General features: G+C 38.0%; 3 protein-coding genes and 1 pseudogene across 6 annotated transcripts in view; 2 read left to right on the forward strand and 2 right to left on the reverse strand.

The window, feature by feature from the left end:
• Bora (bora, aurora kinase A activator) overlaps positions 1-12,023 on the forward strand; it is a 38,033-nt gene extending 26,010 nt beyond the window's left edge. Inside the window, exon 12 of the mRNA XM_039093376.2 lies at positions 11,848-12,023. Coding sequence (XP_038949304.1) covers positions 11,848-11,886 — 39 coding nt within the window. The 3' untranslated portion in view covers positions 11,887-12,023. The remainder of the gene's footprint in view (positions 1-11,847) is intronic.
• Positions 446-26,823, reverse strand: Dis3 (DIS3 homolog, exosome endoribonuclease and 3'-5' exoribonuclease). 4 transcript variants are annotated; one of them, XM_017599715.3, is made up of 22 exons: positions 26,510-26,643; positions 26,224-26,291; positions 25,812-25,969; positions 23,788-23,978; positions 23,161-23,234; positions 21,359-21,526; positions 15,436-15,600; positions 14,139-14,252; positions 13,800-13,937; positions 12,932-13,078; positions 11,937-12,053; positions 11,596-11,697; positions 10,291-10,355; positions 10,119-10,203; positions 8,271-8,398; positions 6,047-6,133; positions 4,504-4,660; positions 2,920-3,134; positions 2,606-2,774; positions 2,346-2,504; positions 1,530-1,652; positions 459-660 (listed from the first exon to the last, which is right to left on the reverse strand). In XM_017599715.3, exons 1-22 carry the CDS (start codon positions 26,553-26,555, stop codon positions 577-579), a joined length of 2,760 nt encoding a protein of 919 aa, XP_017455204.1. In that variant the 5' UTR covers positions 26,556-26,643; the 3' UTR covers positions 459-576. The 4 variants fall into 4 exon arrangements, with proteins under 4 accessions (NP_001120955.1, XP_017455204.1, XP_038949306.1 ...); XM_039093378.2 differs by lacking the exon at positions 26,510-26,643 and adding an exon at positions 26,396-26,450; NM_001127483.1 differs by lacking the exon at positions 26,224-26,291 and having other exon boundaries at positions 446-660; positions 26,510-26,823.
• Positions 6,148-8,260, reverse strand: Spic-ps2 (Spi-C transcription factor, pseudogene 2; annotated as a pseudogene).
• Pibf1 (progesterone immunomodulatory binding factor 1) overlaps positions 26,767-26,900 on the forward strand; it is a 169,304-nt gene continuing 169,170 nt past the window's right edge. Inside the window, exon 1 of the mRNA XM_006252406.5 lies at positions 26,767-26,897. The gene's annotated coding sequence lies outside the window, so the exon portion shown is untranslated. The remainder of the gene's footprint in view (positions 26,898-26,900) is intronic.

Consider the following 26,900-nt stretch of genomic DNA (forward strand, 5'->3'; position numbering starts at 1 on the left):
TGTTACTAACAAAAATCAGTGTTCCAAATCAGATCAGGATACTCCAGTTCTTGTTTTCCTATAATCCTGAAACATTCACAACTGTTTGAGGACCACCGGTAAAGTACAGGAATCTTTTCAAAATATATGAACACAATGTAAGTAGGCAAATTAAAATGGCAAAAAGATTAAATGCCAAAGACTGACAGCTTAAGATTTAGAAAGGCTTGTTCTTTGCTTCTAAAATGTTATTTTCCTGAGGAATTGATAGATTGTTTTCTATATGAAAGTACTTAGATAATATTAATCCGCTCTTCAACGAGAAGATGAGTACTCCATTTAAATGATCGTCATAGATCTCTGAGTTGTTACTGTCATCATTTAAGTGATGGATACGCAAATGAATTTTTCCGCATAATTTTTGTTGTTGCAGAAGCAATATAATAAGATAGGTTTAGTCAGCAACTCAAAAATGCAAATTTCTTAAAATTATTGAAATGTATTTAAAAGTAGCTATCACACAGAGCTTGTAAGTATGCTTTCAATTTTGTTGCTGTTGTCAAAGTAGCCAGTCTTTGAGTTTTCTGCTTTATGTAGCTACTTTTCAAGTTTCCTCTTCTTTCCCCCTGGTCCATTAAGATCCATGTCTGAAACATCAGGAGGCATATTTATTCCTGGTATCTAAAAAAGTGTAAACAGGAAAAAAAAAAAATCACAGGATTAGAAGAATCAGATAAGAAATAACTTTTACCTTACCTCTCCCCTTTCCCACTTGCAACTTTAAACAGATTTTCAAGTGGAGGAGATGGTGTTAGAAGGCTGCAACATCTCTAATTATGCACCCAAAGTAACCGTGGTTCAGAAGTAAGTCAAGGGTCTCAGAAGCTTTTCAGTGTGCAGAGGCACACACTACAGTCTCAGCACTTAGGGAGAACGCACGGGAAGATCACTGCAAGTTTAAGACTAGCCTTGTCTACATAGTAAGACAACTGAGAAACTTCAATTTGGGCAGTGTGTTTATAATGTAACAGCTCTTCCTCATGTCCAATTCTCCCTAATGGATTTATGATGCAGCAGAGAACAAGCATCAAAAGCCAAAAGCTTAAAACCAGGATCTTGGAAGCACACACCTTTACCCCAGCACTTGGGAAACAGTCAGTTGGATCTGAGTTAAAGATGCATAGCAAGTTCCTGGACAGCCAGGGCTATACAGAGAGAAACCTTGCCTCAGAAAAACCAAACCAAACCAAACAACCCACCAAAAACAACCAACCAAAAAACAAAATGAGCAGACGCAGCCCTTTAGATGAAGCACCTATACTTGTCTATTCTAAAACTAGAGTAAGGAATAAGCAGGAGAACTGAAGAGTCTTAGATGTTAGCACTGAGGCCCTCTGGGATCTGATGCCTGGAATCCAATGGAGCAGGTTAAATAGAAAGTAGGGTTGCTGTGCAAATACTTGGAATACCCAGGATCTTAACATAACTTGACAACTAGATCACTCACAAAATATATGTTAATTTTTCCATGCCGTTAAATCTGATCTTACCTGTGGTTCTACAAGGGCCATGCGGATTTTCTGGTGTTGAAGATTTGATGAATCTAATGTGATTTTCACTTTAACTTTATCAAACACATGGAACACTGTACCTTCTATTCTGAGTGAAGGTATCTTGAAAAAAAAATAGAAAATTTTTTCTTAAACTTGAGTATCAATTCTATTTCTGATATACATTCCACAGCAATTTAAATGTAAAATATTAGCTACTCCCCAATTTAAAAGGACATGAAGATGGAAACGAAATGAGACAGGTTCTAGAGAGAACTGGAGGGGAGAAGAGAAGGGGATATCATCAAGATATATTGTATCCATATAAGCAAGCACCTAGTATTCCATTGACAAACTGGTTAAGCTAATGGTCTCAAATGCTGTCTATTTCTGTGCACACTTCAGCTTGTCACTAAGGAGGTCCTGATAGTGCGTTCATTCATCTCAGTGAGTCAGCTGTTTGTGGTAAAGGAACAGAGCATACCCTTTATTCTCTTAAGAAATTTAATTTTAGTAAGTTAATGAAGTTGAAGATGTGTGAGATAACATACTACAAGTAAACTGAAAAAAAAAATCCTTGAGCGACACAGGTATTCATGCAATAGAAAAGAATGGCATTTGCATGAAGGAAGAGTTACTGGGATGGCATTTGTGAGTGATACCAAAGTTCAGCTGATGAAATGTGGAGTTTCTGGCGTGTATTTTGAGACTTGGAATATAAGTACAGAAGTTTTAACAATTTATAGCTATGGTTTGCAAACTGGTAAGAAAATATGCCTTTCTTCCAAAGACTGAGAAGGATCAGCAATACCTTACCTCATCATCATAAGTAAGGCGTGGCTTTGGTTTATCTTTTTCTTCAAAAAAAACTGTACCTTCTAAGCCATACTTTGGAATTAACACTACAATTGCATTTTTTCTTACAAAGAGAATATAGGCTTCTTCGCTTACTATTCCTTTGCTTTTGAAAAACAACTGTAAAATAACATACAATCTTGTTAGAAGTCTTATTTTGAAATTCAATACAAAAATGAACAAAATTTCCCACCCTAGCACCACAGACAAAAGACAAATACCTGTGTATGAAAAGCTACTGACGCACGCTGGGCATACTGAGCCATTTTATGCCGGAAATTGAGGTTTTTACATATATCTGAAAGCTTGTGTTTGTCCGTCAACTCTGGATAAGTACAATCAGCCCCAATCGCCACAGCTAATAGCCGATGAACAATTATGTCTGCATATCTACATACAGAAGATGGAATAATGACAATTATACCTCATATCTATATACCGAAGATGAAATAATGATGGCAAATTAGTTCTAAATTTTTATTTAAAAATTAACCTTTAAAAAAATCGGTTTTACATTTGTACAAAAAAACAATACCTTCTGATAGGAGAAGTGAAATGTGTGTATATTGGGGAGGCTAAGCCATAGTGATGAAAGTCACTATCCATCCCAGAACAGAAGTAGACAGCTTGCATCATACAGCGAGTGGCCAATATCCTTAACAGAGTATTCAGGTATGGGAAATCAGGACATTCAGCCCGGTCCAAAGAGTCAGCCAAAGATTTGGCTGTATCAGTCCGAATTTCCAAATTCTGTCAATTAAAGGAAGAGAAGCACCAAATGAAACAATTCAAAATCAGTAGTATCCTCCCTCTTTGCCTCCTCCCCACTGTCCCTCTCTTTTCTCTTAGAGACTTGGTCACACTACGTAGCTTTGGATGGCTGGAACCCAAAGTGGTCAGCCTGCCTGTCTCCCACGTACTGGGATTAAAGGGATACAACACTAGCACCCACAGCCAGAATTAGCGCCCTATCTTTAAAGTAAGAGTAGACCAAATACACAGTGTTTGTGTACAGATAGTATGAACTCATACATTTTGTTGGATAACTAGGGGCACTAAAAATAACTTTATAGATGATGATTATTTTGTGCAATATTAAAGCTTCAAAAACCTTGAATGCATGTGAAAGTATCAAGACTTTGGAAAAGTTCCAAGGGAGAGGAGGACCTGCCATTTCTTTCTCATACCCCAATTTATGCTTGCTTTGGGGGGGGGGGGGGAGAATAGCCCCGCACAGTTTCAGTACGTCTGGCTTCTTCTTTACATACTTTCCCTCACTGTAAGTACAAGAGAGGACAAGTATCGAGCTGGGCCAGTGACACTGTGCTGTGTCCATCAAGCTCAGCTGCTGTATTGCAGCTTACAGGGAAAGACACTGCCTCCCCCCATCCCTGTTTTCACCCATGTGTTAGTAAGAAAAATAAGACAATCAGAAAATCCCCTAATATACAGTAACCAGTGGAGCTGGGAGCCTGGGCAGTATTGATGGATAGGTGTGCTAAGGGCACTATAAACCCGGCGACTCATCATGCTATTCGAGTAATGTCCAGGGAGACAATGCTGTTGTTACACGCTTGCAATAGGAGAAAAGGGCCTATATAAGATCTGAGGAAAACCAAAGTAAGCTAGGTCATGCCAAGTCTAAATATGATCAAAGTAAGGAAAGAGAAAGGGAGGAAGGATGTCTAATGGTCAGACAAATGAGCTTTAAAAAATGCTCTTAAGTCTCGCCAACAGGCTCATCGTATGGAAGCATTCTCTCAACTGAGGGTCTGACCTCTAAGATGACTGTCGCTTGTGTCAAGTTAACAGAAAACTAGCTAGGACACCATGGTAAAGATATGGAAGCGCACGCTTGTCTGAGCTACGTTAAACAACTTAGTTTAAAACACTGGCTTCAGGAGGACTGGTACTCCTCATGGACATAGAGGATTTAAGGTGTAGTGGTGTCAATGTGTATGTAGGAAGAGATGTCCTCACCTCAAGTCACAATTTATTAATATAAAAAAATAACTAGTTTATTTTACAGCAATTGAAGTTTTATTAAAACACAAATATTAATTTTTTCAGTATAATGTACAGACTATAATACAAATACATCTTACTTTTCAATCTTTACCTTGGACTTAGCGGCCTTAACAAGAACTTCATAATTGGAGGGAGGTGGGGCTGGATGTTTTCGAAGCAAAGCATGTTCAGAAAACTCTTCATGAATTTTTTTTGCAACAGAAATATTAGCGAGTAACATAAATTCTTCCACCATGGAATTTGTTTCTCTGTCAGTCAGGAACATCATTAAGTAAGGAAAGAGAAGCTGAGATAGTTATCACATGTATTCACAAACTAACGTTTCTAGTGATAATGGAAACACTTCCAATGTAAAAACATTAACATGTAACACCTATATTATTAATGCCTTATGGTTCTTTAATGTCTCAGCTTCTAACAGTCTATTAACTCTGTCTCTCCTGAAAAAATCCTATGCTAGGATCTTTTCAAACTATACTCAAAGGAAAAGTGGAAGCTCTACTAACTTTATTAGCATAAATACAAAGCCAACATCTTTACTTCCTCTTACAGAAAAAGAACTATGAAAATAAACTTTCCTGGGAGAACTAAAAGGTAGTTCACACATATTATCTCAACTCCCCCAATTTTTACTAATAAATCAATAATATATTTTCAATAGCTAATTTGGATGCTTATCTCTGGTGGGCATTCTATTGTAAATGCATGTATAAATACACTAGCAGACAACAGACACAACTGATCTCTAAGAGACAGATGTGCAACATTCTCTTCATAAAGATCATTTTTAACGGTAGCATCAAAACTTCAATTCAGCTTAACTTTTCAATTCTTAAAACAATTTGATGCAACTTTATTATAAGTTCTAAGCTAGTTTAATAAATGATCTGCAAAGTATATCTATGTTTCCTTTCTGTAGAATCACTGAAAACACAGGATTAATTTTCAATCATATTTTAATTATTAAAGTAAACCATTCCTTGACAATATTTCTAAATTATATTAACTTTTAAACTATTAGGAAGCCTTCTATAGAGGAAAATCCAATGACTGATTTCAACGTCTTTAAGTTATATAAACAGCAGTAAAATCAAAGTTAAGGATTTAGCTCTTTTCTCCCTTCCTCTCTGTCGCCCCTTTGCCCTGCCTCACACTTCCCCCACAATAAACCTCTCTTACATGGAAAAAAAAGTTAAGAATTTAGCTTCAAAAACTTTACATTTTCTTAAGACTTATTTTTTTAATTATGTGCATGTGAGTGTGTGTGTGGGAGTGTGCATGCTGGGAAACACCCTTGGGTTCTCTCAAAAAAAGCAGCAACTTAAGCAATCCCTTCAGATGCAAAGCTACGGTCCCTTCGCATCTCTGTATACTCTATTACATACTTAAGAAATTAACCACTGAAGTCTTTTATATGACTATTATGACTCAAATCCTTAAAGTAAATCAAGGCAAATCTGAACTCTTTCTACTATCCTATCTTAACTTTATATGAGAAAAGCTAAAAAGTAAGACCATATTTACTTCATAGCTATTGTAACTGTAACAACTGTTTTAGGCATAAATCTTAGTATCTACAGTAGACATTACGTTTAAACGTAATATTTAATATCTATCTGTAAACAGTCCAATACCTCAGCTCCTTGGTCTGCAGGTCAATTGGGTCGTGAGTTTCACTGTCCATGTGAAATCGAATTTCTGGAGAAGAGAGTGTCAAAGCCCTGAGTAAAAATGAAAGAAATTAGTCAGGGGAGCCAAGGGCAAAGAAAAGATTCTACAAGTAACTCCTTTAAAACAGAAAACGAGTATAGAAGTATATAAGAGTTTTTCTTAGGAAGATTTTATGACCATCTACAAAGTTTCATGCTTGATTTTAATATAAAGCGTAACTCATGTTTTTATTAAGCTACAAGAAATATGCAACCACTTTTTTTTTTCAGTTGCTTCCAATTCAACTATTTAAAATTACCAAGTGGTACTGTGCGTGTCTCCCCCCATTTTTCTGAAGAGACATTCTGGCTTCAGGATGTTCTTGGATACCTGATCCATGCACACAGAGCCTACTGATCACAAATAGAAAGTATGTGCAGGAATTGTAAGCACCCTTCTGAAACATCTAGGTTCCCTTCAACACCGATATGTAAACGGTACCTAAAAAGTTATCCGGACAAGCAAAGTCCATGTGTGTTTATGTTCTCTCTCTGTTTTTGCCTTATTGGTATGGAATCAGAAAATGGAGAAGTTATTTGTTTTGGGAAAAAATTCTAAAGCTTGGGCTTTCTGACACTGGCAAGGCAAGAAGCTGGGGTCAGCTCTGGTAACTGGCAGGAGCGTACTAATTTGCATTCCAATGGTTTAAATGAGATAGCCCTGATCAGGCTGGTCATATTGTGAGCAGAAGAGGTCTTTCCCCAGGAGGTGAGATGGAGCAAGGCTTTGGAGAACAGCTTCGCTGAACTGGTAGGTCAGCTTTCTCTAGATTTTTGTGATCTCCCCAGTTCTGGCATAATTCCTTAGGGCTTTGGCTATCTTCTGGTAAGTCATGGATTTCTGGTTGCCTTTTATTTTCCCACAAAGTTCAACGAATTTTTCTTTGTTTTTTGATATAAACTGAAAGACCCCTTTGGCTTTGACAACCCACTAAATACAAGACACCATCTCCGAATTGCACAGGGATTCGAAAAGGTATTCAAATCGCCAAAGCGTCCTCCTGCCTCTTCCTCCCTTTTTCTGGGAGAAGGGGGCTTGTACCAGCTGGCTTCCAGCTATGTTCTGCAGGGATTGATGGAAGCTTCCTTCCAAAGCAACTACTTTTGTTTTTAAAGCAGCTAAAAACAGGCAAACTGCCAATAATTCCCTTTCTATGGCAAACAAAAGTACTGTGACGGGCAGTGTTGGAGAGGACCAGAGCAGCTTACACAGGCTAGTGAGAGAAGACATACAAGGAACCACACGGAGACTTCTGAAACAACCACCATTGAAACATCGCAGGGACCGATGGCTATTCCAGGTAGAGCTGTAGGTCTGAGAATATACTGTGCTAAGGGTTATTTATGTGTGGATCTTTGTGGCTACCTTCTCCTTCGCAAAGGTCACAAGGTCACACACTAAGGTGTCTTCAGATGTGCTGCTACTTTCGTCAAGTACCTGGTTTCTGGCTTTGCTCTTTCAGTTTTGTGAGACGGGCTCGCTTTTAGCTTTGGGTAGAGTGGGACTAGTTCTATAGAGCAGCTGGCCTAGACAGAAATCAGACATCACTTGCCTCTGCCTGAGTGAATGGATTAAAGGCATGTGTCACTAGGCTGGAAATAATTTTAATAAGGTTGGAGAATCATGGAGAGTATGTTAGCTTTATACTTAAGTGACAAGATTGCTTACACAGCATCTTCACTCTGGCTAAAAACTGTCTGCATGCAAAAACCTAATCAGTAAAGAGTTACTCATTTCATATTTGGTTATTCAAATATGGTAGTCACTGGCCACACATGGTTGCTTACTTAGCATAATCTGTGGCTAGGAGTATGTAAAAATGCTCACTTGCTAATTAATATTCAGGAATTCATGTTGGCATTCTGTAGAACTAGTCCAGAAGCAGCATCTGAATCACCAGCAAAACCATTTTTTCGTAACTGGTGGTGGCAAACCTAATTACAGCTCCTTTTATCTGCCTTCTTTCCAACAAGTTTGAGCTGCCACTCCTGCCTGTTACGGTAAGGCAAACGGCCATGAAAAAGATCTGGTAAGTCTAGTCTACCAGCTGATTAACCACTGTTCTAACAAAATACACTAAAGAAAGCAAATGCTATCTCAGCACTGTGACCGATTAAAGATGTATTAACAGGTATTTTTAGAACATACCCCTTTTCAATCCTTCCCCTTTTTAGAATTTTAGCTAGTTTATTCAGTCCACGGAGACTAGTGGTAATGTCATCATTCATAGCGGCTGAATCAATTCTCATCTGTGCTTCAGCATATGTAAGAGAAGCCTATGAGAGAAACCGTAGGTTAATAGAATTCTCATGACAGACAAAACACTTTTACTCTTTGACCCATAGTTTGTGTGTGCATGCTTGTGTATTCATGTTAGTACTAGGTCATACATACCACCATGCACACATGGTGGTTAGAGGTAATGTTTCTCCCCTTTCCTGGTTTGAGACAGGGTCTCTCTTGTTCACTGCTTAGTAAGCCAGGAGAGCTGGTCCAGTGGTGGTTCCGGTCTCTGCCTTCTAAGTCCTTACAGGAGCACACTGGGATTGCAGAGATGTATACCACAATGGAAGTGAGTCCTGGAAATCCTACCTTGCCTATTCAGGCTTGCTCAGCGAGTTTCTATACTCCCTACTTCTAAACTGTATTATTTTATCTCATATTTCCACTATACAAATATCCACGCTTTCAGGAAGCCCAAAATAAGTAACAAGAGAGATCTACAGCAATACTTAGATTTACACCTACAACTTCTAGTTTACTTCACTCAGGCAATCATGTAACCTGAGCAATTCCCATTAAAATAAAGGAAAATGGCAGTTTTCTTAATCCTTCCTTGTTTAAATCAGTATATTTTTAGGTACTACTAGAATAAAACACAAGGCAGGTTCTGACTGTCCCCTAAAATCCTTTCCAAAGGATTATTACTCCCCTACTCTCTGGCAAATAGGAAGAGTCTACAAGTGTTTTAAAGGACACTACCCAAAATAGAGTAAAAATGATAAAAATTCAAAGCAATCTCTAGTAATAGATAATCCAAATATGGAAATAGCTGCCTCTGCTCCTATTTCTGTCCAGGTGGAAAGACATTAAAGATAAAAGTAGCTTTATAATTAAAAACCACAAACCACATAATGGAGTAACTTATTACAGGCTGAGTCAAGTTTCTCAGAGTACCTTTATCTATAAGGACTAAGAATTCTTTTTACAGAAAAGGGTTTAACATGTTCATAATTTTAATCCATATAAATTTGTTAAAACTATGTCACCAGGGTGGTGGTAACACATGCCTTTAATCCCAGTACACGGGAGGGAGGGGCAGGCAGATAAGAGTTAGCTACAGACATCCAAACTCTGTCTCAATAAAACAAAAAAATTATTGTTCAGAAGATTATTGCCTCAAAATACTCTAAAAATGTGTATCTATAAAGGTCAAAATCATTCCCACATCATTATTTGCTCATTAATAGTGATACTAACTTAGAACTAAAAAACTGTCTGAAAACATCATTACAAGAAAAGCATCTGGCATACATTGGAAAACTATTTAACACAAGAGGAGGATGGCTGTAAGAGAATATAGGGAGAGGTACAAAAATAAGAAAAATCTCGCTCTATTCTGTTGAATATAATTTCAGGTTAGTTCTATTGGAATCTAACTATAATTTATGGTATCCATGATGCACATGCTAAGTTTTCAAACACTAATATTTTTAATTACAATAATCTCAATTTCTATGATTAATGAGTTACAGCATAAAAACCGTTTAGTTGAGGTGTATAGGTTCTAAGTTCCTAAATTTAGGACAATTACTACATAAAGTAACATCTGGATAACATCAATAATTAGGCAAATTTTAAATTCTGAAACAGACTAGGGACTACTATTAACACTGGAAATTTTAATTTTATAGAATCTAACCTTTTCAAAAGTATCTAAGAAATTTTTAAGAGCACAAAAAATTTGAAATGTCAAAAATGAATTATAACACTAACCTTTGAATTAATGACACTTTTGGTAAATCTCGTTTTTAATATTTCAGCATTATGATTCATTTCCCAAATACAGGAAAATGCCAACCTTCAGAGAAAAAGAGATGGTATTGGTTTATGGAAATCAATTAATATAATTAACATGTCACTCTTATCAAAAACAATGCAGAAGTACCTGTCCACGTTGGATCTTAAGGAACAGAGGTTGGAGCTGAGCAGCTCTGGGACCATGTCAATCCTCTGCAAGAGAAGACAAGCAGCCTCAGTTACTCAGTCAGTCAGAGTTAACTACCACCTGCAAGCAGCATGAGTACAGCAGAAAGGGACAGGGTCTGTTCTGCTCAGTGTGACTAGAGAATTAAGAACACGATACAGCTGTAGGAAAAGACACAAAATTGTCACAGAAGGCAGTAAGTGACATTCGTGCCAGTGGATTGAGGTTTCAGTCCCCCTACTTGTCCTGTCAAAATCTGAAATTTCTGGTCCTTATAAGTTGGTACCTGGTAACTCAAAAACCCTTACTGAGATTTTCCTACTGCTAAACCAAAACTACAGTGTTTACAAGGAAAAAAATAAACGTTTGAGCTTTACACTATACTTTGAACATGAGTTTATAAAAGATTACCCTTCCCCTCTTCCCATCTCATCATCCAGTCTATATAAATTCATGGAAACAGTAAAGGATTTTTAATTTTATGTGTATATATACATGATATATATATATATATATATATATATATATATATATATATATATATGCACAAACACAACATGTGTATGCCTGTCACCTAAGGAGGACCACTGGATCCCCTGGAAATGGAGGTACAGACTGTTATAAGCCATCATGTGCATGGTAGGAATTGATCCCAAGTCATCTGGAAAAGCAGCCAGTGCTTATAACTTTTAACTTCTGGGATAGCTCCTCAGTGCCACCCAGCCCCCAAAATCATACGTAATATAACTTGAGTCAGCTGCATTTAAATGTTGTTTGGATCACTAGATAGCAAATTACAATTTTTGTTTTGTGTTTGAGTGTGGCATATGTACAAGTTCATGTATGTAGAGGCCTGAGGTTAACATCAGGCATTCCTTGATCACATTCCGATGAATTTTTTTTGAGACAGAGTCTCACTGAACCTGGACTTCACCAATTTCTATGCTGGTCACTGACTTTCCGGGATTCACCTCTTTGTACCCAGCAGTGCTAGGATTACAGATGTGGTCCAGTTTCTATTTGGCTGTCGGGAACTGAACTCAGGCTTGGGTGGCAGGCACTTTACCAACTGAGCCACTGCTTCAGGCCAGGAAATGCAATATTCTCTGTGACTTAAGACACCTTCGCCCATGCATTTCTTTTAGATAAATATATCATGTATTTATTTTAGACTGTGATTGCTCATGAAACCAAAAGTTCCTGGAAAATCAAACCAATCCAAAATGCAAAGTGATCATTATAAGATTTGAAAGTTAATACATTTACCTTTTCACAAAGATAAACAGTTGTTCCTCTTCTTGCTGATTCTTGATCCAATGCATTTCCTGGCCTGATAAAATGGCTAACATCCGCAATATGAACACCAACCTTAAAGAGATAAAATGAAAAGATGTCACTCTGTATAATTAATAGTAACTTACAATGGGATTTAGATCAGAAGAAATGTAGCTAAACTGAAAATGGATTTGGTCATGGCTACTAATTCAACTCTGACTATATAACTATTGGTTTTTACAGCTATACTTTTATAGTCTGTCCTGGATCAAAAAACAATGAACTCTAGAACTGAATCACATTAGCCAAGAGCGTCGAGACAATATTGATACCTCCAAGTTTCCATTGCTGAGTTCTCTGCAGTGCAGGGCATCATCTATGTCAGTACATCCTGGAGGATCCACACTGCAAACACACAGATGTCTCAGATCTTCTCGGTTTTTCATGTCCTAGAAAATACCATGTTACAAAGAAAAGCAAGAACAGACAACCTGGAGGATACAGTAGCAACACAGCTCTCTGGGAATCCATAAACATGTTAGCTTTCCATGTTACAGACAAACTTGTTCTACGCTACTAATTCCACAGCCTGGAGTGATAAAAGCAAATGATTTGTGTAACACCTAAAAGAGGAGTTATCTGAGAATTCTGAGAGCTGATGAGAAAACTCCAGGAAAACAAGAGCTCGGTGGCCTCCTTCCTTTAGAAACACGAAACTGTTCTTGGCCATGCTTCCATGCTCCTCCCAGTGTACAAGATAGGAGTGAGTTTACATTACTCACCACAGCTGGCTACTTATATGCCTCTTTGGAAAAACATGTTTTTGACACATGTGGCTCATCCACTTAACTGCATACCTTACTCGTTTGCCCGTATTTAACCCTCAGAGTGTAAGCTGTCTGATGCTCTGAATAAAGTGGCTTTTGCGTAAGTCTTTAGTCTGCCTCATTTTTAGGCTCCATTCTCCAATGTTCTACTACCTTTAGAACAGTAAACACTAACAATGTTGTGATTAACTAAATGTGGAGGCATGGTTTCTACATTATTTTAAAACATATATGGAAATTAAACTATATCATGGTCAGGTTCCTAGATGCTCAGGAGTCTAAGGCAGGACAAAGATCTAGGGCAGACTGGGTAACTTAGTAAAACCCAACTGAAAATGAAAACCAAAAATGTAAACCAGGGCTAAGGCTTTACTCCAGTGTCAGTGCTTGACACGTGCACACAGGCTCTAGGTCAGTCATCAATACAAACAACAAAGACACAGAAACTCTAGGGTAACATAACACCATCTGTAAAGTCACTAGGAATTACTTTAACTAACCTCCTCAGTAATGCTCCAGGGCATCTTCGGCAGGAAGCTAAGAACAGCCTGGGAAAAGGGCTGATGAGGAACGTCATGCTCAAGCAGCAAAACTTCCGTTTCCGTCTCTTTCTCTCCAACATCACCTAAATTTTTTACAAAGTGTCCCTGAAATCAAAAGGTAGTATCAGAAAGGCACACTTTAACGAATCCCTACTTTACTGTACTGAATCTTCCATCCCTTATGTATCACCTCAGCGTTTCTACAGTTTCCCTAACAACACATTAAGAACAAGCCTTTGGGGGTGGAGTAGTTAAGATCACGGTTGCTCTTGCAGAGGTCCCAGGTTCCCGCCCCAGCACCCATGTGATGGCTCACAATGATCTGTTACTGCACTCCAGGGCTGACAGCCCCTGCTGGCCTCCCTGGACGCCAAGCATATACTGTGGTATACAGACAGACATATGTGAAGGCACAATGCTATACACATAAAAACAAACAAACAAGCAAGCAAAAAGCCCTTTAGTAAATCAAAAATCTTAAGTGAAAATAACAAAAGGGCCCGATTCTTAGAGCATAATGCATACATTTAGTTCTTGTTAACATTCAATGTAAACTACACTTTAAAAGCAATAGCTTCAAAATTTGATTTAAATTTATTTGACCCACACTATCTTCCATAAAGTTTGTCAGTAAAGGTTTTTTGCCAATTTGAATAAAAGTAGCCACATGACTTATACTGAAATTAGATAAAATTTATCTATGCTACGACTAGGTAATCATGAAATATTTATGTATGTTTAAGTACCATATTATCACTAAAAATCAACAATATTAGTTACAAGATTTTTAATTAAATCCACAATAAAATTAGTATTTTAAGTTTACATTTGGATATCTAGAATTTCTGGGCCAACCATCAATAGCGACAATAATTCTCCGTCCTTCTAATGCAGAAGCCTGTCTGGTTTCTATCCGAATTCGTGGAATTCTCTTATCAGCAGGTGTAAAGAGATGTCTTCTTGACTAGAGAAAATTAAAAAAAAAAAAAAAAAAAAAATTACGGTCCTGGGATCAATCATAGGTCCTAGCAATGCTATACAAGCATTCTGCCATTGAGTTACATCCCTAGCTTAGGAAAACCAATTTATATTCACACCAGATCTGGAAAAGGGGCAAAGTCAGTGATTATCATTTTTCCATAATGATAGCAAGTGCTTTACTTACCTCCTTAATATCAGACTTGGAAAGCATGCCACAGTACGGTCTCCAATTCCTCTTTATTATCCCCACAACTCTACCTGTAGGCCTCAACATTTTTTCACTTACAGCAGTCTTAAGCTGAAATATAAAAATAAAAATCTTCAGTTATATTTCTTCTATGTAAAATGAAGTCATTTTTCTTCCAAATTAGGACATGCATATCGACACTAATACATTCAGGTAGCAAATGATGACATGAAATTCAGAACCTTTATGCTCCAAAGTTCTAGACACAAGCATACCGACTGAACAATGCTAACTGTTTCATGATAATACAGCCCTTCATAATTGGCGTCAAGATGTTCATAGCTGAATGAATGGGCCAGAACTCAGTGTTTTCAAATTCAATGGGAGGATTTACTAACAAAACACTGTCTAGAAATTATGAGACTAAGATTTAGTACCACTTTACACTAATAGATATATGTAGTTAATAATTAGTTAACTATGTAGTTATTATGGAGAATGTTATGTTATATGTAATCCATTACAAACTAAATATATCTTTATCAGTTCTATCTTATCTCAAGTTAAAAAGTCAAATTAAAAATGTTAACCACTAAAAATAGCCCCTATAATATCAGACCTCTAACAATTCCCGCGGCTTGTATTTGCAAGAATAATGTTAGAGTCAGACTTCAGGAAACTGACTGGAACTAATGAAAGCAACAGCTACACAGGCTACATCTGTGCTATCCTCAACCAATGGAAGACTAAACAACACACAAGAAATAACTCATTCTTCCCAATAAATATATTAGTAGAAACAGGATAATTAGGCATGTCTAAATACAAAGATCCAGAAATATATTTGCAAAAAATGTTCAGAAAATTCTACATTTCTATTACTTATTATTAATTCGGATATATGCATAATGTAACAGACTTCCATTTGATTCAGAGTTTTAAATACTTAAACTCACTTTAGTAAAATGTCATTAAAAGAGCAAAAGTTTTTGTAGTTAGAACAGAAATCAACTATGTACATAACTTGTAATAAAATTAAAAGTACAGAACTTGGGAGAGATGGCTCAGTAGTTAAGGGTATTGGCTGCTCACAAATGTCAGTAATTCCAATTCTAGGAGACCTGATGGTCTTTTCTGGCTTCTGCAGGCAATGCACACACATGTTGCAGATACACATACATATAAAAATGAATAAAACTTTAAAAAATCCAGAACAGTGGTTCTATTCAATACATATTTAAAAATGGCATGCTGAACAATACAAGACAAAACCAAGACTTGCTTTCTCTCATACCAGGAGTTCTCTCTCCTCATCTTTCTCCACATCATCTTCATTTTGACCTTCATCATGTAAAACCACAGAAGATGGTGCCACCCACTGACTCTTGGGCAATAGTTCCACAGCCACAATATCTTCATGAATAGCTCTGTTTAGATGTTTAAGTCCTTGTATAAGTATCTGTGTAAAACAATAAATGGCATGCGTTGACATATAGATTTAATGAAAATAATGAAAGTTATCTAATAGAAGGCTATAGTCTAACTATTGTATATAATATCTCTTTCTCTACGTTTTTTCCTTCTATTTTAAAATAATCATCTGAGTTGGGCTTGCTGTATAAATGTGAATGCTAAACAAACTTCGTTGATCTGAATTTCATCTCTGAGCCCATGGTGGAAGGAGAGAAATGACTTCTGAAAGATGTCCTTTATTTCTCCATACTCCCAATTCACTCTCTACATCATATATACACATTAGCCATTCCAAAATTAAAAATACTACTCTTCATTACATAATCTTAATTTTTAAATTTTACTGAGAAAAACAGTTCAGGAAGTATATGGGTTTTGTTTATGACTCCACCATAAACAATGGCTATAAACAGTTGAGAAGACCAAACTATTAAATCTGAGCATCTTGGTTGGTAAAAATGAAAACACAACTTTCATAGATTGGGCTGAAGACTAGCTGAAATGCTCCAAAGTTTGACAAACTTGATCAATAGTAGAAGGCTGGTTGCTACCTGCGATCATATTGTTTCTGAAGCACTCTTTTTGTTGTGCTAATAGTATTTATTGAAAGTAGATAAATAAAACAGAAATATCTCGGTTTATGATATTTGATGGTTCTATTTAAAAGTGAGTTAATAGAAACTTCTGAAACAATTGGTCTCATGAAAAGTCATTACTATACGAGTGATTATTCCTTTCTGACCAATAGAAACAGCAGGTAAGCCTGAAAAGTGGCTGTGTCATAATGTGTTACCTGCAAGCATGCAGATCTGAATTTAAGCCCACAGACCACATACAATTCTGGGTATGGTGGTCCCCGCCTGCCATTCAGTCCTAAGCAGGTAGAGACAGCAGCATCTCTGGAGCTAACTGGACAAACAGTCCCGCCTAACTGGTAACCCGTAAGTCAAAAGGAAAGAGGCCACACTTCTAAGGCTATCAACTGAGGCTGTCCTCTGTTCTCTACACCCACATGTACACACATGAACTAAAAATAAAAGTGAAAGCCAGGCAACAGTAACAAATATCTTTATCCCAGCATTAGGAAGGCAGAGGCAGACAAATTTTTGTGAGTTCAAAGCCAGCCTGGTCTACAAAGGGAGCTCCAGGACAGCCAGGTCTGCATAGAGAAACCCTGTTTTTTAAAAGATCAAAACATAAAATAAAATAAAATGTAGAGCAAACTTAAATTCTCAAACAAAAATTTTAATCAGTTCAAGGTATTTTAGTGTCTAAAGAATTTTCAGAGGGGCCATAAGATGGCTCAGTAGTAAATCTTGGTTCAATTCCTGTGACCTGCTCTTTGGAAAGAGAACAAAACTACAATACGAACTGTTTTTTGGCATCTACACATTATGTACAAGCATGTACATGCACATGTACACACAGTAAAGAATATCTTATGCAATGTATGAAAGAATCACCTGTCAATAAAATGCTACTGGCCTATCAGCTTAGGCAGGAAACAGGGGGGTGGAAGTTCCAGCATAGAAAGGATTCTGGGATAAAGTCAGGTGGAGAAGAGAGATTCACTCTAAAACACTGATGAAGACAGATGTATGAAATCGAGGCAAGATAACCAACCATGGGGCAGCACACAGAATAGAATAACCAAGTTAATTAAGTTACAAACTAGTGGGAACAAGCCAAAGTTTTAGGCCTAGGCATTTATTCAAATTAAGTCTCAGAGTGGTTGTTTCAAAGAACCTAGACGTAGATGGGTAAAAAGACCCTCGGTAACGAATGGCACACTGAATGTGGGGCACAGAGACTGAGAAGTCCTGGGTAGAAAGAGGTTTCCTAGCCAGTTCAGAATGGGAAACCACAGAGAGGCCTAGCGTAGCTCCTTTAGAGCCCCTATGGTCCAACAAGGCTGGTGGGCTGCCTAGTACTTAAACAGGGCCTGTTAATAGCTGGCTTAGTAGACTCATGCCAGAGCCGCACAGCAAACTCTCCAGCAAGTCCAAACACTCTGGGGGGAGACCCCAGTTTCCTGGGCCAGTCACTGCAGCAGAGGTTGGCAGACACCTCGGAGAAGCCGGCATGTGGCTCAGAGTGGTGAGACTGTCCCTCTCTGTCTGGGAGGTTCGGGGCCTTTAAGGCTTGGCCTGCACACCACCAGAGAATGGCTGAAGCCAATGAAAGCCAGTCCCAAATTGAGAAAACCTTCTGAACAGGTACAATATGTACTAAAATATGCCTAGGTACTAAAGAAAGAGAAAGAATCTGGTTACAGACAAAATAAGTAGTTTAATAAGTTATAGAAAAATAAGTAGTTTAAAAATAAGAAAATTAAGTCCTTAAGGTGAGACTAAAAGAAAATTTCAATTTTATATATCCTTTTTAAGAAAGACCAGAATAGGGGTTGGGGATTTAGCTCAGTGGTAGAGCGCTTGCCTAGGAAGCGCAAGGCCCTGGGTTCGGTCCCCAGCTCCGAAAAAAAGAACCAAAAAAAAAAAAAGACAGACCAGAATAAAACCCTTCACTAAGGAAAGGCCTGAAAGATGGAATGCTAGGTGACAAGCCATAGAGAAGAGCTTAAGAGGATCTGAACCAATAGTAGAAAAGGAGTTCCAGATGAGAAAAATTCAAAGGCTTGAGGAATTTAAATGCCAACCCACAGAGATACAACATGCTGAATTAAACATCCAAACTCTGCTACTGTAGAGCAGTGTCATACAATAGCTCATGTTTCGTTTTGTACAGTGTGGAGAATATATACACATGTTAATACACCATCCAGTTGACACCTAGTCAGCATCTGATGGGCTCTGTCATAAGTTCTAAGGGATGATTCTCAGATTGCACATTTATTAGAGACCGTGGCTATCTTGGAGATGCCTTTGCAGATTAAAGCAGACGATGCTCAAGCACAGGTTAGCATTATAATACAACACTCTTTTAGACATTATGACATAAGAAATGTTATGGATATATTGTACAATCCCACAGGTGAAATCATTGTGGAGATCTAACAGGACTTTGGAGACAAGCTCATAAAACAGAAGGGGGACATGGAATCTCCCAAAGATGAATTCAATAATGCTTTATTGACTTTAAAGTTTTTAAATATTAATGAGACAGATAGCACAGTTGCCAAAAAGCACTGGATTTTGAAAGGACTGAATTAGATCAGCATAAATATGTGATAACCTCAGAATGCAAATCAGGAAATGAGTTGGTGTCAACATAAACATATACAAGTGATACACAAGTATATACCACAGTTGCATTGGGGAGGAGATTTTGCCTTTGTTTCAACAGGAGAGAAAACACTGTTGATTCCATTCAAATTGATAAAATAAGATTTGGCAGGGGAAGAACCCCTGAAGATCCTGATGACAGACAAAAAACGAAATCAAGAAGAACAAAACAGGTAAAGTACATGCTGATCCCTTCACGTGGCACAGCTCTGAAACTGGTTGAGAGATGAAACTGTTTCCAACTAGAACTTCAGCTATGCATGGTCAATAAATCTTATTGGCTACAGAATTCTCAAGACTTAACATCCCACCCTTTTAAATGGCATGGATAAAAATTTTATTATGAGTTGGTTATACAATCCAAACTAACGTATAGAGAAAGACAGGGGGCCTTACCATCTCAAACAGAGAGCCAGGAGTCTTTGTTAACTGAATTGTGCACATTGCACAGTCCACGCATATGTTATTACAGAAACGTGTATTACTTGTTTATGTTTACACCAATGAAGTCAAGGTAGCCCTGACAAGATTCACTCTCAGGGATGCTGAGACGCTGAGGGATATTTACTCCAGCATCCTGCCTGATCCTACCTCAGACTGCCTCAATACTGTTCCCTTAACCTTCTGCATCCAGGACAGCTTCAATGAAAGTTGGCCCAACATCACTACGACTGTTGTTGTCAGGACATCAGAAAGTGGACATCAAATGCTACAGCTAGTTTTTTTTTTTTTTTTTTTTTTTGGTTCTTTTTTTCGGAGCTGGGGACCGAACCCAGGGCCTTGAGCTTCCTAGGCAAGCGCTCTACCACTGAGCTAAATCCCCAACCCCACAGCTAGTTTTTTTAAGACTGACCAATGTACCAATTTTTTGGAGGGGCTCCCAAAGGGAAACAATGCCCCAAATCAGCAAGAAGTAATTTTAAGAGAGCGACATCCCATTCACAAAAGGTGGGGTGAATGACAGATGTTTGCTGTTTAAGGGCATGTGGGTTACGTCACGGGCAGGAAGAAAACAAGAGAGGAGAGGTTAGACTCAGGGATTTCTCTCTTTTCTTTCCTCTGTCCTTCTTTAGCTAATGGTAAGGGGAAGAGGGATAGAAGGGATGAAAAGAAAAAAGGGAGGTATATAGGAATAACAGGATAAAAGGGTAGATTATTGAATCTATTCTTAGGCCAAAGAACAGCAACCAGCCAAGTATTTTTACATTTGGTATACATTTTGTACACTGATACAAAATTAAGATTACATCTTGTTGGAGTTGGGGATTTAGCTCAGTGGTAGAGCGCTTGCCTAGCAAGCGCAAGGCCCTGGGTTCGGTCCCCAGCTCCGAAAAAAGATTACATCTTGTTACAACACACTATGTACAGGCTCCAATTCTTGCTTTAGATATTGTTCCTATGTAACTCTTATAACTGTAATGTTAAGTTCTAGTCCTTTTGAAATCTGCTATTACAAACTGCTAAGGATTAAGAAATGCAAGTTAGTAGTTAGACAAACTCGTGGCCATATTAGATACTATTCTAGTTAATTCTAGTAAGATGTTTTCGAAGTTGAACAGATAGTAAATAGTTAGAAACAGGCAATTCAGATATAGTCCATGCTTCAATGCTGACAGAACACTGTCCAAACTGGACCGATGAGAACAGGGAAGTCAACTGCTGAGCTTTGCCAAGGCAGGGTACACAGTCCTTTCTATTCCCGCTTCACAAAAAGGCCATCAGATATTCTGGGTCAGAAGGCTCAAGATCAATGCTCCAACGTTACAGAAAAATTCAGTGACCAAGCCAGGCAGCCAGCTTTCTCTATTATTTCTACAGTTTTGGAAGCTGACTGCCTGTACTTCCTGTACTCAGGTAACATTTATTCCTTCACAGGGCTCTGACAGGGTTGAAGACTAGCTAGTCTTATAATTAAGCTTCAATTGTTTAGGACTGTTTTAGATCTTTCTTCAAAAGTTATCAAATACAAATGGACTAGCATTGGGAATACAATCTCATCTGACAGTTTTCATAATTGTTATTATTGTATATGGTTCATTATTGCATACAGTTTATTACTATAAAGAAAAGGCCTTTCATTGAACTACAAGAGGAGATGTAGAGACTCTCTTGTGCAATATGCAGATGTATCTGTCACATGTCAATAATGCTGTTGGTCTATTAGCTTAGACAGGAAATAGGGAAATGGAAGTTCCAAAACAGAGAAAGAGGATTTTGGGACAGAGTGGGACACGTGGGAGATTCACCTGACTCTGGAGAAAACAGTCTCATAAACCTGAGGAGAGGTAACTAACCATGTGGAAGCCATAGAATAATCTAAATAGGATAAGTTACAAGGTCATCGGAGAATAAGAAAAGGTTATGGCATATGAATTTATTAATAAATAATTACTCTTAGAGCTGCTATTTCTGGGAACAAAGAGACAGGGTAGAAAAGCTTACAGTTATACACAACAATATAATTTTTTAAAAATTTCAAAAGGCATTTATTTACATACTTACCTCTTTTTCATCTTCTTTGTCTCCATGAATCCACACTGTAGCTTCTAAGTAATTTTCCCTGCTAGCTCTGAATGTTCCTTGAAGGTATGAACCAGATTTTATGCCTTGTTGGAGCTTGCTTAAAGGAAGATGCTCTGAAAATATTATTTTCCCACTTTCTATTTCATTCTATGAAATAAGCAAATCAAGTCTGTTTATATAAGACACTGTTTCTACAAGTATCATACAACTTAAAAATCTACATTATAACATATACAATTGAATTTAAACAGAGCAGTTTTCCAGGCTACTGCTATCTAAAATTACTGTAAAGAAAGTGGTATCTTTTTACTAATGTTCAACACGGTCGTCATTAAGCACGAATTCTCTTGAACTGTTGAAATGTGCATAATGGATTTTATATTTAAATTACATTTAACTAGTAACTAGTTATTAGAGTACGCCAAAATATATATTCCAAAAGGCCAGTCTGGCTTATAGCTTAGAAAAGAGAGCATTCTTTTAGTTTTGTAAAGTAGTTAGTTAAAGACAAACAGGACGGAAGAAAAACTGTTTAAAGATACATGTATCATGTCATATTAGATAGATAACTACTTCTGTAACAACAGCTGTCACTGTAATCAGGTAAGAAACACTCCTATCACTTGAGTCATGTTTATTTATTTTTTGGTAGTGGTAGATAAATGCTTCAAAATGTATTTGTAAGAATGGTGCTGGCACATGGCTTCAATCTCAGTACTCAGGAGGCAGAGGCAGTAGGATCTTCTCTTCGATTTTGAGGCCAGCCTGACCTACAGAGCAACTTCCAGGACAGCCATGGCCACAGAGATAAACCTTGTGTCAAAAACCAAAACAAAAAAAAAGTGCACAGAAGTTCACTGAGACTTTGGGTTTGGGTTTGATTAACTGGGTCTGCATAGTTTTTGTCTGTGAGTTCTTATGATCAATAGTCATCTACATTTACCATAGCTACAGGCCAAACAACAAGACGAGAATTTTATGAATGCTTCTGATTATACTTCATTCACCTCTCTAATAATGGTATAGTTATTACTAAGTGTGTGTGTGTGTGTGTGTGTGTGTGTGTGTGTGTGTGTGTGTGTGTTTAAGTAAATCAGTTTGATTTCTCCTGTGGTCTTTCTCAAACTCTCTGTTATGTAACTCTGTACTTCTCTCTCAGCCTCCAATCTTTGCACTGATACAGTATGGTATCTTATGCTGCCATTAGAACAGTCTTATGAATAAATTGCCTTATGATCACAGCTCTCTGCTCTCCAACTCACTCTTATATACCCTTTATTTCTGTTAGTCTGACATTTAACATAGAGAGCTCAATCCTATTGTCTTATTTCATAGTAGACCTTTACTTAGGTCATTACTAAAACTGAAAACTTACAGACCAACAGAATGAATTCTAGCTTCCCATAATAAGACCCGCCCTGTAATATTAAGTATTTCCTTATGACTCCCTTCCCCCTCTTTCAGGCTTCAATGTTGTATGCATGGTTGGCTACTCTTTATCAAACTACTAAATTATTCACAAATGAACCATGAATTCATTTGTTTTTAATTCAACACACAGGGATGCTATGTGTCAAGTGCAATTTTAAGAAGTGAATTAATTCAGCAATGACAGTTCAACTAGCAAATCACAATTATCTTGTTTATAACCTAACTCTGTTCCTATTCTAGTTTACTGGCATGTTCTAAATTTTAAATATGGTAACTATATATAACCTAATATCCCAAGTTGGCTACTTTTATATTTTCATCTTTTCAAAACAGAACATACTGAAACATACCATCTCATCAGACAAACAAGCAAGACGATCTATAAGTTCAGGGTTAGCAGTCAGGCTCTTTACATATTCTTCACCTGAAAAATAAGTTACTATTTTTAAATTCGAGTGCCTAGGCATTTTATCTGGGCATGAGAAAACCTGGATGATCTTGTTTTGAAAGTACACCTGCCATTTTAATAAACAAAACAAAAACTATGTGATCATGACTGAAACAGAGCAATGGGTCCAGCACATAAGAATTTTTACTATGTCAACTGCAAATAATGAGGAAAAACCTAACAGACACTATCTACAACCTGCTTACTTATTAGGTCACTGAGAAATTGAAATGTACAAAGACTGACTGCTCAGCAGTCAGAACCCTTTGCAGAGGATGTTTTCAGTTTCGAGCACCCTCATGGTGGCTCACAGCTATTCCTCATTCCAGGTCCAGGGTTTCCAACACCTGCTTCTGATTTCTACATATAGGTAGGCAAAAAAAATCACTCACATTAAAAGTTAAAAACCATTTGTTTCAAATGTAAAAAGAGCACATGAAATCACAGGGACAATGAAATCGGGGGTCATGTGAACATTTGGCCTGAACCTAATGCAAACACACACAAAAGCATCTACATTCAGACCTACATGTGAAAGCTGGTATTCCTTCTTCTGCAGCCTTTTCTTTGTTCTTCTTGTCGTTTGTTATAAGGATAACTTGTAGCTGATTTTCTGCTGACATCTTTAGATGTTCATTGTACCACTTTGCTGCTACTCGAATGGCTCTGTCATTTCTGTCATTGGCATTCTCCCCCTGTTCTTGCTCTATGTAGGTTTCTCTAAATGTAAAAAAAGATCGAAAACACAAAATAAAAGTTAGCCAGTAATGTAAAAACTTCTGCGACATAAATGTTCACCAGTCACTAAGGGGAAACGTTAGTGGTGTACATGTTTTACTTGAATTTACATGCTCATGTTCCAGAGAACAATTCTCTTGAGATCCTTTTCAAGTTTTCAAGACAATTTTCTTGAGAAGAAATTTGTGTTATTAATGGGAAATACAGAGGGTCAAAGTTTCATTTCATGGAAAGAAAATATGAAGCCCTGAATTTATTCTTTAAATTGGGGTGTTAATTATAGGGTGGGAACAATTAACAGAACTTTGGAGACTATGTAATAAAACTTCACTCAACAAACCATGGAATAGCAGCAATCACTAAGGTTTGTATTATGGACTAGAATATTCATGATCATGTGATTCAATGGTTCATCAATAGATAATCCACGTATATCATCCATGGTTAACTCTAAATACACAACAAAGGCTTGCAGAACCAACAAGGCTATCACTCCCAAACATAAAAGTGCACTTACATGCATCTTTAGGTCTGTTCTTCAAAGCCACTATTTTTTGACATGGCTTTAGTCCCTCCTATTAACTACCTACTAGTGCTCTCACAGGTATCCCACCTGTTGACACTGCAACATATCTGTGCCTCTACAAATGTGTTGGCCACATTCATAACTATTCTGGTGAATTGTCCACTGTTTACAAATCTGATAAACCTAAGCTTATCAATAAATGATATAGTCATAAAATTTAAAGTTGGTTCAACATAATGGATTTAAGTAATAAAATCTAAGTAAGATTTGTTTTGTGTCCTAAAAGTCTTCCAATTAGTCCCTATATTGCTAAAATCTATTCAAAGCACTTGAAATAAAAACCTTGTTAGGAATCTGAACATGTTCAATACAATCCTGGTGTTCTGGTCCTAGAAACCAACTGATACATTATTTCTGGAGTTTAAGGAGGTATAATGAACAAACAGCCCAGAGGCCCACATGCTAGCTCTCTGTCTGTCTATCTGTCGCTCTCCCCCAACCCCTCTCTCTAGGGGTGTGTGTGTGTGTGTGTGTGTGTGAGAGAGAGAGAGAGAGAGAGAGAGAGCACAGAGTTCCTACATTCGTTCCAAAATGTAAGAAAGGGATACACATGACAAGATCTAGAAACATTCTGGTTCATTAAACTTGGAACTAATAGGTGAATGCTATTTGTGCACTTGCTAAGCACCTACAATGTATAAAATATTTTCATACAATAAAATACTACTCAGTTCAAAATGTTAATAATGTCAAAGTTGAAAAGTGACCTTAAGTATCATAGATACACATTATATATTATTTATAATAGGCAGTCTATATGTTCTGAGAGTACACATTGAGTTCAAAGGTCATGAACCTGAATATGAAAACTATTTTTAGATATCCAATTTCAACAAATCAGATGTACGACATTAACTTAAACTTTAAAGCTTATTAATCGTAAATTTGTATTTTTTATGTTTTTTTTCTTTTTACAAATTTCCACATTTTTAATCCTATATCCATTACTCACATAGCCTAGATGATTCTTATCTCCAAACAATCTATCATTCAACTCAATATACACAACTTAAAGGGAGTATTTCAGAAGTCAAAGGACTATTAAAGCCACTAGATCCTGGTTTAGCATGTGACCTCGCTAACACTGACCTTAGCTGAGGCCTAGGTAGCACTGTCTTCCACACAGCTAGGTGACAACCAGACAGCACAGGAAGCTACTGTCTTTGATAAATTACTCTCCGGAAATTTGATTTTAAATTTAGGTAACCCTATGGTTTTGTGATACTTACTTATGGTGCTCGTTAGTGAACGTATAGAAATGCTTCTCCTGGTTATTCGTCACATCCCTGATTCGCTTATATATGGGGGCACTCCGGTTTCTCACTTCCTGCAGGACTGTCTGAAGCACAATTACGTTCCTGATAGCAGGGTCCTCAAGAACATCAATCTTAAAAACAAAAGCAAAGATGTTAGTTTTCCCCGAGTTCAGTTATAGCTTGTCTCCGTCAAGCCTAAATTCTGGTCACAGTTTAAAACACTGACTCTCGGTTAGGCCAAAGTGTCAAAAGCGACAAAAACTGCTCGGCCCTGTAGGCACGAGACGAGAAAGCACCCGTAAACGGACCGCCAGAGTTTGCAATATCAAAGCTATTAATACATAAATTATGCTGGCCCACACAGTTTTTGTTCGTAGGCACTTACAAGCTGCCTGGGGGTCGCAATCTGGAGACCACAGAAGCCCAGGTCCCCGGCTTCCAGGCACTTATAATCTAAAGTAGAAGAGACACCAGGGGTTAGAAAATTAACGTGTCTAAAAGTACGACTCCAAGAACCGAAAACTACAAGTAAATGAAGCAAAGTTAGGGAAAGGTACCCGGGCCTGGAGAGCTGGAAGCGAGGGTGGCCAAAGAACTTGCCTCTCCATCCCGAGACCCGCCTCCCTTCCCGCCACGCCCCCTCGTCACCACGCGGCCCGGCATCCACGCACCTGGTGCAGCAGCACATTGGTGTCCGGCAGGAGGTAGTGCGGCCATGGGCAGAGGCTGCTCGCCTGGTCCCGGGGCTGCAGCTCCAGGGCCGGGCCCGCGTGCGCCGCGCCACAGGCCGAGCAAGCCGGCGTGCCGCAGCCGATGTCATCCCGCAGGTAGTGCTCGCGCACGATCTTCACCACGCCGCCCGCGCGGGTCTTCTTTAAGAATGTTTTGGACTTGAGCATCTCGTCTCGCGGCGTGGAACCCCGACAAGAGCGGAATCCCGACCGCTCCAAAACTCTGACGGAAAAAGCGTCAGATAAGAAGCGGAGGCGCTTCCATTCGCATTTCCGCCTCTTCCCGCGAGTTGTTAGTTTCACGTCCCGCGAGAAGACAGTGACGCGCGTA

Source organism: Rattus norvegicus, chromosome 15 (assembly GCF_036323735.1).
Source record: "Rattus norvegicus strain BN/NHsdMcwi chromosome 15, GRCr8, whole genome shotgun sequence".
Classification (NCBI taxonomy): Eukaryota; Metazoa; Chordata; class Mammalia; order Rodentia; family Muridae; genus Rattus; species Rattus norvegicus.

Coding starts and splice junctions, on each gene's coding strand:
- Dis3 (NM_001127483.1), bottom strand. CDS start 26,737: ATGCTCAAGTCCAAAACATTCTTAAAGAAGACCCGCGCGGGCGGCGTG. Junction 23,235..23,787: donor AGGAATACCAGCTTTCACAT/GTAGGTCTGAAT, acceptor CTTATTTTTCAG/GTGAAGAATATGTAAAGAGC. Junction 6,134..8,270: donor AGGGGAAGGATTGAAAAGGG/GTATGTTCTAAA, acceptor ATTTTTACTCAG/GGCTTTGACACTCTCTTCTC.